A 13412-nucleotide genomic window follows, 5' to 3' on the forward strand; every position below is an offset into this window, starting at 1 on the left:
GCAAAACAAGTGTCACTGCACCATTTAGAAGTAAAGAAGTCTATTTCTATAGAAAGGATAAACTCACTATATTTTGTATAAATATGATAAACGGCATCTTCTCTATTGAAAGTATTCAGCTATTGGTGTTAGGACCTAAGTTTATACAATACAGAGAGATGCCGGCTTACAGAATTAAACTATAGCCACTAACTTTCTGCTCTATGAAAAGTTTGCCTAAAACGGATGGAAACAGAGAAATCCAACAAACCCGTATACAGAGGAAATCTTTCTCATTCACCTTGGAGCATCAACTAGCCATGCCTTCCCTGGGCAAACTCTTCCTCACCTTACCTTTGTGGTATGGCAAAATAGCTTCAGCCATGTTCAACATCTGTTGTGAATAGGGTCCGAACCTTTCCGAACTTTTCTTTTATTTGATTGATTTGGATCAAACATCAGTGAAGGTGCAGGTGCCAAACTGGGGTTCATTTGCAAATCCTTGAGAGGAACAGCCTTGAGAATACGTGTGTTTCGAACAGCTGGCAGTACTTCTTTATCCCATCTGAGAACAAAATCTATGCTTCTCAGACCAGAAACATTCTGTGGTTGAAGACTTAAAAAGCCAATGCAAACAAGAAGAATGAATCCCCTATAAACCAAAGAGCCCATGTTTGTGCTATGCAATGAAAAAAGAGGAGACAGAGGTGTCTTTGTTGTTAAGAAAAATAGAAGTAATGATGAGAGAATGAGTAGTGTGCCTCTGTCTGAGATTGCAGCCTCTATCTGTTATGGCTTATATCTGCAGGAATAATGACCCTGAGGTTTCATCTTTTATGGGATTTGGAAGACTAAAAGTGTAAAGCACCAGGTCTGCCTTGGCCCCCGGAACATGTAGGGAAGCTTTAGATTCACCTCAATCATAAGCCTGCCATAGAAGCAATATAAAGGCTGTATTAGAAGACTCTGACAGGTTTGAACAAAAAAGGTATAGTTGGAACACTATCCTTGGGAAGCCAAGCATCTTTTTTTTTTTTTTTTTTTCATTTTTGTTTCCTTACGTCCCCCTATTATTTGCCCTTGCTCCTTTTTACCAAACAAAGACCAATCAGTATTCATTCTTTAACTCTTAAGACGACTTGCCTCATCATGCCACCACGCTGTCATGTTCCTACCCCATGTCCTCAACGCCTGCTAATGGCTTCAGTCAGTAGACATGGCTGAACTGAATCAAGTATAGCTGATGATATTTATTGAAAAATCGTTATCATAAGTTATTCCTTATATTTACAAACTTATTTCTTTATCTTAAGATGGGTGAATAAAAAACTTGTAACAAATGTAACATACAACTACTGTAAGGTAGACGGACCAGGATAAAATAGTGACACTGTTCTATTACTATTTGCCAAGGAATAGGTGGCTAACTACTTTTATGATTCTGACATATGATATGCATTACTTGTTAAGTGCAATAACTTTATTGGCATGACTGTCAAATGCAAGCCATTATCAGCCAGCCAAGAGTGTTTCAGATTACAACAGGAACAAGAAAGCTATTAAAAGCAGAGATGTTGGAGGAAGGGTGAGGAATAGTAACTTCTCAAAAAAAAAAAAAAGGGGGAAAAAACACACACACACAATTACAAGTAGAAGCAGCACTTACTTTATCCCTTGGTTTTAACTTTAGAATTCCAAGCTCTTCTCTCCATGCAACAAAAATCACAGTTTGGTTCCTTGTGCTAAATGGGTTTCCTTTCCTTTATGCTTTTCTGTTCAATTTGCCAACTCTAACCTAAGTCCTCCATTTAAAGTTTTTAAAAATTAAAAAAAAAAAAAAACCATCAGGCCTTGCTCTATATTTTGGCCAACTTCTCATTTCTCACTTTCTTTGCTTTTGATTAGCTCGTTTACCCATGAAGACCACAATTTGAATAGGCAAGCAAGCCTTACTTTTATTGGTTTACTAGTTTTTTGTAAGTAACATAGAGAACGCATAGAAACTAAAGAATGAAGAAACCCAGATAGTTGGGAATTAAAAGAAAAAAACATATTTGAACGGGTTTTTTTTTTTTTTTTTTTCGGTTTGGAAATAATAGAAAGGATATGTTGTCTTGTTGGAATAGAAAACGAGGACCAGTCATAGCCTTAGGCCCCTAACTAGCTTAAGAAATGTTTTACATAACACTTAAGTATTTTGTGGGCCTGTGTTTAAAGCAAAAGAGAAATGGATGGGTTGTTGTTGCTGCTTTCAAAAATCATTCCTGAGGACCTTCAACATCACATTTAACTTTAGAACTTCTCTTTTCATGGTATCTTGTATGGTATCACAATAGAATCTCATTTTTGTATTCTTCAATCAAACATATCTTCTAGTAAACCTACTCATGCTGCCTCAATTCATACCCTCTGTGAACCTTTTGCTTTAGCCATATTGATCCTATGCCTTCTTCCTAATTATAGCAAAACCAAAATGAGTAACGGAAGAGAACTCTGATATCATTTTCTAGGAATAATCCATTGCAGATAAAATTGAAACGATTAAAACAAACGATGATAGTAATATAATGGTTCCTTCTAAGATCCTCAGGTTGGCGATCTTTACCCAGATGGATTAGATTCAGATATTTCTAGTTAAAGTAGAACCAAATACAAGATAAGAACCAATATTAGATGTTCCAGGACAACATTATTTATTCAAAACAGTCATCTGGATCCATCTGTAAAGATAAGGAGAATTGATAAATGAACACCGTCACCTTATCTTGGCAAGCAATAGTTTACAACAACGAAAACTTTATCACCAGCTGCTTTTGTCAACAACGAAATCTAAGATGAGTTGTATTTAAAAAGCCTCATTGTTCCTCTTTGAACTCTAGGGAGAGGGAAGAGTGGAATCTCTGCCACTTAACATCATGCTGGTTGCTGGGGCATGAGCTACACTAATATTAGAGAATTTATTTATTAAAAGGTGGAGTAAAATGAATTTATTGAACCTAAAGACGCTCACTACAACAGTAACAATAAAATGGAGATTAATTTCCAGACTGCAACATAACAAGCATTTCCTTCTGGTTAAGGCTTTTCGGGTTACAGAAAGTTACGTAGCAAGTGATCAATGAAAACTTCTGTTCTTCGATGGAATCATTCGGAAAATTATAGAAACTAACATGGTATCTAAATCATTAATGGCTCACGGCTAAATAAGTTCCCATTCTTTCCAAATGCTGATGCATAAAGGAACAGTAGATGGGAGGCTATTTGATAACAGAGAGAGATGCACGACAGAAACTATGCTGACATAGAAACGCAAGTCCAGCAGCAAATAGCCGCGGTGATTTCATAAAAATTTATGTACAAATATAACAAGAGAAATTGGGTAGTTAGAAAAAAAGAAGAGAAAAAAAAAATGAAAACAAAAGAAGGAAAGAGCTTGCAGGGTTTAGATAACATATAACTAAGCTTGAGACAAAATACAGCCTTCCCATTTTCCTCTTCCCACCACTTGTTCCAGCAACACAATAAAACTCAATTATTCTCTAGCCTGCCTGTTTCACCAACAAGGTTATGTAATCAGAAAAAACAATTATTGGAGCGGCTCCTGATGGGGTGTCACGGCTGGTCCTGGTGCTATTGTGAAGTGCAAACCCCGACGTTGCCCTGCCTGAATCATAAATGCAACTTCAGTTGCCGCAAGTGCTGCTGCTTCCTGATTGCATACAAAATAAATAAAAAGCAAATTAATTAGGAAGTAATGAAAAAGAAAAATACACATCAGAAGTTCAAAATTGTATTATGACCAAACAAACAGATAAACATTTAACTCTAAGTATGCTACAACGATAATACTCAAAAAGGAAAAATATCCAAGAAGTTAGGACTCTGATAAAGCCATCAATTGGAAAATTATTCCAAGCAATTCAGCTAGCAAACACTACAGCTTTGATGAATGGCCACCCCCACCCCCTAAAGCACACAAATTAATCATACATGATCCCATCATTGTTATTACCAGCTTTCTTGCCCATCATAAACATTATTTCATATTTTTCTTTCTTGGAAAAGGTGGAGCCAACTAACCTGTCTTTGTCTTCGACGCTGTAATATACTGACAGCCCATGCCATGATGTAACATGGAAGAAGAAAACCAGCAGCCCGAAGCAAGAAAAGCTGTCCAGCAGAGATCATTTAATTAGACAAGAACATCCCAAAAATTATTAGACAATTGAAAAACATTTCCAACATACAGAGAAAAATGTAGAAGCATCATCCTCTCCATCATCTGAATTGGTGAGGGTCAGAGCATGTCGCAAGAGTAGGAGAGCCATTAACTGCAAAGAGGGGAAAAATTATAGTCATTTATCCAAAAATGAGAATAACGATGTGTTACCAGCAACTGAAAAACAACAAAGGTCAAATGAAACCTTGTTATCTAACTTTAAATTCAATGTGCTTAAAAATGAGCAGTAAGGAAAGCACTAAAAAACAAAAGAGCTGCATAACAGGACGAACAACTAGTGATGGATTTGTATATTGTCACTGGGACTGTCCTACATCATCTTCTAAAATGTCTAACAAAAAAACTTTAGGAAGAATCCAGCAATATATGAGAATTTTTTATTTCTATTTTTATTTTTCCCCCCCATAAGGATAAGAACATAATTCTATTTTCCATATCAGAATAACAAACAAACATGATTTCCTCTCTAATAATAAATGTCTTACAATTAGGGCTGCAGAACGGCAGAATGCAGCTCCACTAGCATTGGTATCAGCATACTCATCATACTCAGCATCCAGCAAATGGCGTTCTGCTGCTGCCATTGCCACAAGTCGAGGATCGTGTAAATCCAGAGGAGCACCAGAGACAGTCCAGGCCTCACTGTACGATAGATTTGAAAACAAAAAGAGTCAACATTGGAAGTAATAGGCATGCATTAGCCGTCCAACAAATTGCTATATTGCACTATTGATACAGACTTGCACATAACAATTAATCAAAAACATCAGCTGTTAGGGTAACCGGTGGCACACATACAAGGAATTGAAGCATTTGGAAAAAATTCGTTTACACCAAATTTAATTCCAGAAATAAATCAGTAACATTAGACCAAAGGCAAAGAGCATGCATAACTAAAACTTGCCTTATGTCAATCGTAGTATCTTCTGACTGAGGAGGAGGCGGTGGAGCAGTATAACCAGGCTGATAAGGCTGTTAAAGGGAAAATTTAGGCAGAAGTCAGCAGAATACTATGATATAAAAATCAGAACTTTTTTTTTTCAGACTTACAGGCATGAACAAGCAAGTTAGTCTTTCAACAAATGCATGAAGAATAATTAATATTACACCTTCCTTCCCCTACCCCAACCACAAACTAGAAAGTTGAGAATGTGTGTGTGAGAGAGAGAGAGAGAGAGAGAGAGAGAGAGAGAACAAAAGAGTCTTCTGATTGCATTACCTTTCTTTAATATGCAATGTCAGAAAAAATAATAGCATCATACACTTGATGCCAAAATCAAATTTTATAAAAATCACCAGGAAAGTCCAACAATTATGAGATCCCAAACAAAGAACCCATGCCTACATCATGTTGATATGGCCAAGATTTCATGGTCAAAAAGTATATGCATCAAAATGAAGAATCCATACAAGAGAACTACAGTGCATGCAAATTCTTGAATTCAAAATGATATTGAGTATAATTCAATAACTAAAGAAATAGAGAAATCCAATTTTTACATTGTTCTAAGATTTTACTTCTTTTCATACTGAAGGTATATTTACTAATACATACAAGAATCAAGAAATGAATATCTTCAATTTCAGAAATGGTGCAACATCTCTCTAGTTGTTCAGGAAGAAATAATAAATCTTGTCCACCAAAAAAAGAAATCAGTACTTCAACTTTGCGGAATAATTCCCCGAGGAAGTAACAATATAAAAATCTATCGTGTTGAGCATCCCACTTCCATTATCCAATATCATCTAAGGTAGCTGAAGAAAGTCACATACCTGATGACATATCTCACAAGTTACATCTCCTTTCTCATTGCACCAACGCTGGACGCATTTCCTATGGGCATACTGGATATACAAAACTTGTCAGCCCTGGTGATAGATCTATAAAACCACAGAGTTAAGCAACAAACAAAAGACATATATTACATATGAAAGAGAAGGACTGAAGGAGAAACACATTACTCCTTTAACGAATAGAATGGTAGAAATTCATGGGACCACAAAGTTTATTCAAACACAGTCAAATCAGAGCTAAGAAGTTTGAAAACTGTGAACGCTACACGCATGTGCATGTACATATTCTCCCCAAGAAGGCGAATAGAAAATGAACACACAGAGTCAAAAAATAAATATGGAACCTACAGGACATTGAATTACTAGGGAGCAAGCATACTCTTCAAATGAAGACGATGAAATAACTTTAAAGATATTTTAAGCTAAAAATATCAAATCTGCAAGGGATAAAGCTTTGAGAGATATCCTGGTTGCATTTTTTGAATAGGAGACACCATAAAGATTATTACCTTCAAACTGCCACTACAAGAACATGGAACCTCCAAGTTCTTAATGCTATCCTCCTCCTGGCATATGCGGCATTCCACCGTTTGAATAAGGGGCTCTTCTTCATCAGAAACACCATGCTCCTCTGCTTCCTTCATGCTAACGACCGCTGGTGAGTCAACAGAGTGAGAGCTGGAACCCTCCTCAGATGATGCCGAGGACTCAGTCCCTTGCATAGAGGGCAAACTATCAGGCGTTAAGAGGCGGTCGACGCACAAGACTAGGTGATCACTCATTATTCCTGTTCCTACGAACAAAATGAACAAACACCACATTTCAGTCCAAAAAATTCACACGTCATAATCATAATACCCATTGTCGCGGCACTGAGTTCAGATACAATCTACAAGAACAAAGTCTAAAAAATCTTAATACCAGGTGAATAGGTGATTGCCCATATTAAAAGTGAAGATACATTTTCCTATCTACTTATTCATTCTAAACCCAATAATGATAGAGCACATTAAAACAAAAAGTTGATCCTTAACAACTACAATTCCGCAAAAGACCCAGAGTTTCCCACACCACCCATCAAACCCCGAGGTCAACCATTTCAAATTCGGTTTGGAGGTTCAATATACTCAAAATTGAACTTTACACGCCTAACCATACTTGCATGAAATTATATTCTCCCAGCTCAGCTGTCAATTTTTCAAAAAAATAAGAAATAAAAATTCTCATTTCCCTCAATTACACAGCAAGAGCAACCACCCAAACAAACAATCCCCAATTCAAATTCCCACTAAAAATTACACCAACAAGAACAAAGTAATTATTTTCCTCATTCAATCGAATCAGAAATACCAAACATCCAGAAACTTGAAAAAGAAACACAGTCAAGATCAAATGACAACAAAATCAAGGATCGTAAAAGCTCAAATCGATATTAAAATCCAAAAATTAACTAAAATTGAAGAAAAAAATACCTCAAAATGTGAATGCAAACACGCGATTTTGGACTCAGGAATTGTCTTCGCTCGTTGTTTCTTCGAAATAATAAAATCGAGAGGTTTTGTTTCTCTGTATTTATATTTGTATAACGAGAGGTTGGCTCGGTTTAAACGAAGCTGAGTAGGTGCGGTAACGTCCGTCCAAAGATAAAGTAAATTTTACGTTTGCCAGTGATTCTACTGTTTGCCTTCGTCGTAACGGACGTCGAAGGATTTGCTGTTGTCTTTGGTCTTTGTTCTAACGCCGTCATTGTATTTTTTTGACAATTTTCGCTTTTGTTCTAGTAAAAAAATTGGACATACATAGGGATGGTAATGGGCACCGCTCGCAGCGGGTTTGCCATTACCAAACCCAAATTCGCATAAAATTTAAATTACCAAATCCACCCGCAACCCGCAGCGAGTTTTAATTTTTTTACAAAAACCCACCCGCAGCGGGTTTTAACAATTACCAAACCCGCAATGGTATCCGGCGGATTTTTTGCGGGTTTCCGTATTTAAAATCACAAATGTTTAATATATAAATTTATAATAATAACCTCAAATTCTATATAACATACTCAATTTTATATTTAAATAATGTAAATGAAAAATTAAAATTTCCACATCAATTCAACACAAATTCTCAAATTTAAGTATAAATTACACAAATCCATTTAAAAAACGCAAACTAGTATCTAAAAATAATAATTACATTTCATATTATCATTTAAAACAAGCTCCAAGAGAAGATATTCATTTCATTCACCACCATAAGCACCCATCCAACACAATGCCTATAATAATAATTAAGATTAATATTTTCAAATACTAATTCGAAGGAAAATGCCTTTAGTTTTCTTTAGATTATGACTTTAGAATAGGATATAGGCCACATACACACATACACAACTTTGAGCCTTTGGCTATTTGGTAATTTAATTAATGACATTATTTTCTTTATACATTTTTAGATTAAAATTAAACTAAAAATATTTGAAAAAAATATTGCGGGTTTGGTGGATATCCATGCGGGTATCCACCGGATATAAGGTTAATACCAAACCCACCCGCATCTATGTGCGGGTTTTAATTTATAATACTAAACCCGCCTGCAACGAATAAAATTACCTGCAACGGACGGGTTTTGGCGGGTGGGTTTGGGCGGATTTGCGGGTTTGCGGGTACAATTGCCATCCCTAGACATACATATTTGTTAAAAGTATCAAAATGAATTTATAAAATTAGGTGTGACATTCATATTATAATTTTAAAAATTTTCTTAGGTATATGAGTGATCCTATGTATGTATGCCGTACCAAATATTTATATACACAATATAAAAAAAATTAATGCTTTGAAAAATACTTTTAAGAAAAAATTAAAAAAAAAAGAGTAGCATCGCTGTGAAATTTTTAGGTGAGACATATAAAAATAGAACATGGCTTCCAAATGAAGTAAAATAAATATCTCCCATCCAATTATTATCTAAGACAAAGACAAGATAAATTATTGACTTGTTCTTATGATTATTATCCATGCCTAATAAAAGGTTAAAAAAAAAAATAAAATAAAATAAAAGCCATCAGCTCGTGGGTCATAAATCATAACGCGTGAGTACAAGACCCGTTACTTTTGTTTGAGTGGAGAAGTGTTAATTAGACGTTAACCGTGACTTCTTCTTTGGTCTGGAATCCAAACATTGAGCTTCCTTAGTTTATTAATTGTGGGAATGAAATTATATTAAATAAAAATTGAACTGATTTTTCCAAGAACTTTCATTGTTTGACTTTGGACTTTCAACATTGATCTTCTACGAAGGTAGCACGGTAGTCTTGTGCCTTTAATGAACCCCATCTGCCGATCGTGGCAGTTACCAGTTGAGGACACGTGGAGAGGATTTAAAAGTTCATACTCTTTTCTATTTGTTTTGGAGTGGCTTGGCTTTGTAGGCTTCGATATTATGATTAAAATTTATATAAGATAAGATAAGATTAAAGGGGTTGGCCAAATTAGGTATTGTGGGAAAGATCAGAGATTTTCTTCAATTATTACCACTAACACTTTAATTTAGCATGAGGTATTTTGAAGGAAAGATTTTGATTACTGTTGCCTAATGTTCGGTTCGGTTCGGTTTAGGTTGAAATCAAATTAAACCATTAGTTTTTAAAAAATAATATTTGAACCGAATACACATTAATTTTTTTTTGTATTTTCTAATGTTTTTGGTTTTTAATTTTTTTCTCATGTAAATCTATTATTTTAATTTAAAAAGCTGAACCAAACGGTTTGAATCCCTTTTTTTGGGGCTATGAATTTTTTCGTCCATCCTTTATTTTGATACAACACATTTGATCTAATAAAAACATTATTTATGTATCATAATCAAGTACTATTACACAATCAAAAAGGAATTTTTTTTTTCCAATGCACAGCATAGACTAAACAAATTAATTTTTTTTTATAAAAAGGGTTAAAAATAACTCTACTTTTAACATAATTCAGGCTAATGATCTTGATGTAATCCAATAATAAATAAGTTGACATCATTAGATGTTACTCTTAATTTCGAATATTTGTTATTATATTACTGGATTTTAATTGCTCAAAGTTAATATTAAATTCTTTTTAAGTTAAAATAGTCCAATGCAGGTAGAATTAATATAATCCATAATTTTGTTTCTTCATTCCCTTTCCCTCTTTGAGATACCAATTATAGATGGATCAACATAAAACCAACTCTTATGTTAGAAATGCACAACCAAATAACTAGCCAGGAGTTGTGATTATTTTATTTTATTTTATTCTTTAGGGTAATTTACCGGCACTACTACATAAATACGTACAAACAATTTTAACGTACGTAACTAATAATATGTGGAGTTAATATGTTCAACTATTAAAATCTTATACTACAAGATATGCATACAACGGACATTAATAAAAAGTTGATTTTTCATTATTTAATATATGTTCTCTTTTAGAAAACAAAACATAATAATCAAACTTTAGCACTCATAATTTAAGTAAAACAACATTATTTATATTTTCATAATCTTATGAGAAATACTGTGGATGTGAGATTCAGTATAATTAAATTAAATTAAGCATTAACAAATAGTACCACATTATTATCGTCGGATAAAGAGTTTTAGGGTGGTACAAAAGGTGAAGCATTCGACTGCCTCTTGGGCTCTGAATTGTGAGAGAGTAATTATAGTCTGTAGATGGGTTAGTTTAAACTTTAAAGTTATCTGAGTTGAATGACTGATTCCTTTGATATAATTTTTGATTTAGAACTTATTTAAAATAGTGGTTAATAAAAGAAAAAAACTCCCGAATTTTTAGAACCGGGTTCGGACCGATAAATTCATCCGGAAACCCGCCAACAAATAAACCGTGTATTTAAAACCCTCGCACTCTTTAACAGTTACTTCACGCACTGACAAGGGGTTCTGTAAGAAGCTAGGGTTTTACAAAAAGCTAACGGTTTTGAGCTATGGCGGAGGAGGCAGCGAAGGAACTCACGGAGAGCAACGCGGCGGCCGAAGACATGGATCTGGAAGGAGGAGAAAACGGCGGCGACGCGAATGCGAAGCGAGCGAGAGATGATGATGACGGTGGTGAGGGAAACGGCGACGTTTCGAAGAAGCAAAAGATAGACGAGGACGAGAAGTCTGTGGAGGAAGAGCGCTTGGAGAAGAAGGAGGTGGTGAACGGCTCGGGTCGGGTAAAGTTGGGCCCGAAGGAGTTCGGATCCTCCATTGAGATGTTCGATTACTTTTACAAGTTTCTTCACTTTTGGCCTCCCAATTTGAATGTCAACAAGGTACGATTTTTATCCATGTATTTATAAAAGTATTGAATTTGATAAATCGATCGATTACTGCTTTTGTTTCAAATTATAATTTTTTTTAATCACTATTTTAAATAAGTTAGTTATGCATATAATTTGGATATCATCTGCTTTGTTGTTGACTTAGGCGTCTAAGAGATGTTTTTGATGGAGGGGATGATACATAAATTGCAGTTTACAATTTTAGTATCATAGATAAGTTTGACTAGCATGCCATGCTATTGATTGTGAATACCCAAAAAACTGAAGGGAATGTTTAATTGAATGGCCCTCATGGTGGTCAAAAGAGACATGAAGCTAAAGCATATGCCACAATGTAGACATGACACCTATGAAGGATTTGTTAAAGAGAAAGCCTTGGGCGATGATGACTCCACCACTCAATTGTGTTCCTCCGCATATATTCAGTGTATTTATGATGCATTGACTATAATTTTTAATTTAGTGATAAGTTTATATGTGGTGGAATGCAATTGGGTGGTGGTGTGCTGACATGGTTGTGATGAAACCACCTAAGATTTTCTCATTGTTAAGAGAAGGTTGATTCAGATTGTTAGGTCATGTTTCCGAGTAGTATGGATTAAACAAACTACTAGATAGTGTCTCACATCCTTGAAGGATGTGTTCTGGAGGAACTTCAAATTGATGAGGGAGATAGATCTGAGCTATTGTGTGGACTTAATTGTGGGTTTGGAAAAGCTTCTCTTATTGTTGAACCTTTTAAATTTCGGTATTCTAAGATTTTCTAGGGACTTGAGCATTGGCTGCATCTTTGGAATGTTAAATTCCCCTGCCCTGTCATGTGCTCAACAGCTGGTTATTATTCCACTTAGACAAATAATAGATAGCTGGTTTATTGTTCTTAGCTTAGACACCGTGGGGTGCATGATTTAATGATGTACCTTTAATGTAATTACTCTACCAAGAGGGAATCAACTTTGCATGCATGTTCTTTTTATTTTTTATTTTTTATATTTTGGTGCAGAAGATATATTAATATCTGAATTTTATCTTTTCTTTGTTTGTTTCTGGGGTATGCAAATGGCAAGCCCCTTTGAGTCAAAAGCTTTGTCTTTCAGAAGATTAGGTCTGCAACAGGAATTGATGGATCATGTTGTACATTTCTTCATGATTTGTATGCACCATTCTTTTCATTACTCTTGTGCTTGATTATTGGTTTGCATTAAACTCCTCAGTGATATGCGTATGTGGTTGGTTTGTTTTTCAGTATGAGCACATGGTACTGCTGGACTTGCTTAAAAAGGGTCATCCAGAACCTGATAAAAAAATTGGTGGAGGGATCCAAGCTTTTCAAGTCCGATACCATCCAACGTATAAGAGCAGGTGCTTTTTCCTAATCAGAGAGGATGAAACCGCTGACGATTTCAGCTTCAGGAAGTGTGTGGATCATATGCTTCCTCTGCCTGAAGACATGAAAGTAAAATCCGACGCCAACAAAGCATTAGGAGGTGGTGGCGGTGGCAAGGGTCGAGGAGGAGGAAGAGGCGGCCATGGCCATGGAAAAGGCGGCCATGGACGTGGAAGAGGTGGTAAGTCTAGAAACTGAGGTGTTGTGTGAAATCACCAGAGGTAGAGTTGAGTTTGTGATTTAAAAAATTGGTTTGTAGACTCAAGATAAGAGTATATTTCTTAATGTTTTTATATATCCAGCTAAAACTGCTGCATAATTCCAATTTTGGCTATTAATCAATTCTTCTGCTTGGTTATAGGTGCTCACTTCCCAGTTTAACTTTAGCTTATGTTATTATGTAAATGTAATAAACATTTGCGAGCCAATTCAATCCTATTTGGTACTGGGCTTAAGCTATGTCGTGGCAATCCGGTTCATAGTTTAATTTGGTTCGGTTCAATTTTTCTAAAAATTGGATAATTTTTATCCAATTTTTAAAAGATAATAATAATACAAAAGGTATGGTTTTGCGAAGGTCGATTCAGAATTTTTTAGGCATTCCATTTTGCCTGCAACGAATTAGACGAAGAAAATTGGGATGCACACAACCAAACAATCTCTTATATCAAATAGAAAACAAATGTGCTTAATTCTCGA

The 13412-nt window shown here is 35.3% G+C and overlaps 3 protein-coding genes across 5 annotated transcripts; 1 reads left to right on the forward strand and 2 right to left on the reverse strand.

The window, feature by feature from the left end:
* Positions 1-366: 366 nt before the first annotated feature.
* LOC18048630 (CLAVATA3/ESR (CLE)-related protein 45) lies at positions 367-651 on the reverse strand. The gene has a single exon (XM_006440536.1). It carries the CDS (start codon positions 649-651, stop codon positions 367-369), a length of 285 nt encoding a protein of 94 aa, XP_006440599.1.
* A 2624-nt stretch (positions 652-3275) lies between these two features.
* Positions 3276-7625, reverse strand: LOC18045773. Of its 2 annotated transcripts, none has more exons than XM_024189467.1 (8): positions 7486-7625; positions 6523-6800; positions 5993-6064; positions 5124-5191; positions 4705-4861; positions 4227-4310; positions 4060-4149; positions 3276-3688 (listed from the first exon to the last, which is right to left on the reverse strand). In XM_024189467.1, the coding sequence occupies exons 2-8, from the start codon at positions 6793-6795 to the stop codon at positions 3566-3568; spliced, it is 867 nt and encodes a 288-aa protein (XP_024045235.1). In that variant the 5' UTR covers positions 6796-6800; positions 7486-7625; the 3' UTR covers positions 3276-3565. The 2 variants fall into 2 exon arrangements, with proteins under 2 accessions (XP_024045235.1, XP_006440601.1); XM_006440538.2 differs by having other exon boundaries at positions 6523-6806.
* Positions 7626-10936: 3311 nt separating this feature from the next.
* LOC18045774 (protein EMBRYO DEFECTIVE 514) lies at positions 10937-13197 on the forward strand. Of its 2 annotated transcripts, XM_024189924.1 has the most exons (3): positions 10937-11317; positions 12573-12934; positions 13075-13197. In XM_024189924.1, exons 1-2 carry the CDS (start codon positions 10988-10990, stop codon positions 12909-12911), a joined length of 669 nt encoding a protein of 222 aa, XP_024045692.1. In that variant the 5' UTR covers positions 10937-10987; the 3' UTR covers positions 12912-12934; positions 13075-13197. The 2 variants fall into 2 exon arrangements, with proteins under 2 accessions (XP_024045692.1, XP_006440602.1); XM_006440539.2 differs by having other exon boundaries at positions 12573-13197.
* The last annotated feature ends 215 nt before the right edge of the window (positions 13198-13412 follow it).

The sequence above is a fragment of the Citrus clementina genome, unplaced genomic scaffold (genome assembly GCF_000493195.1).
Source record: "Citrus clementina cultivar Clemenules unplaced genomic scaffold, Citrus_clementina_v1.0 scaffold_3, whole genome shotgun sequence".
Lineage (NCBI taxonomy): Eukaryota > Viridiplantae > Streptophyta > Magnoliopsida > Sapindales > Rutaceae > Citrus > Citrus x clementina.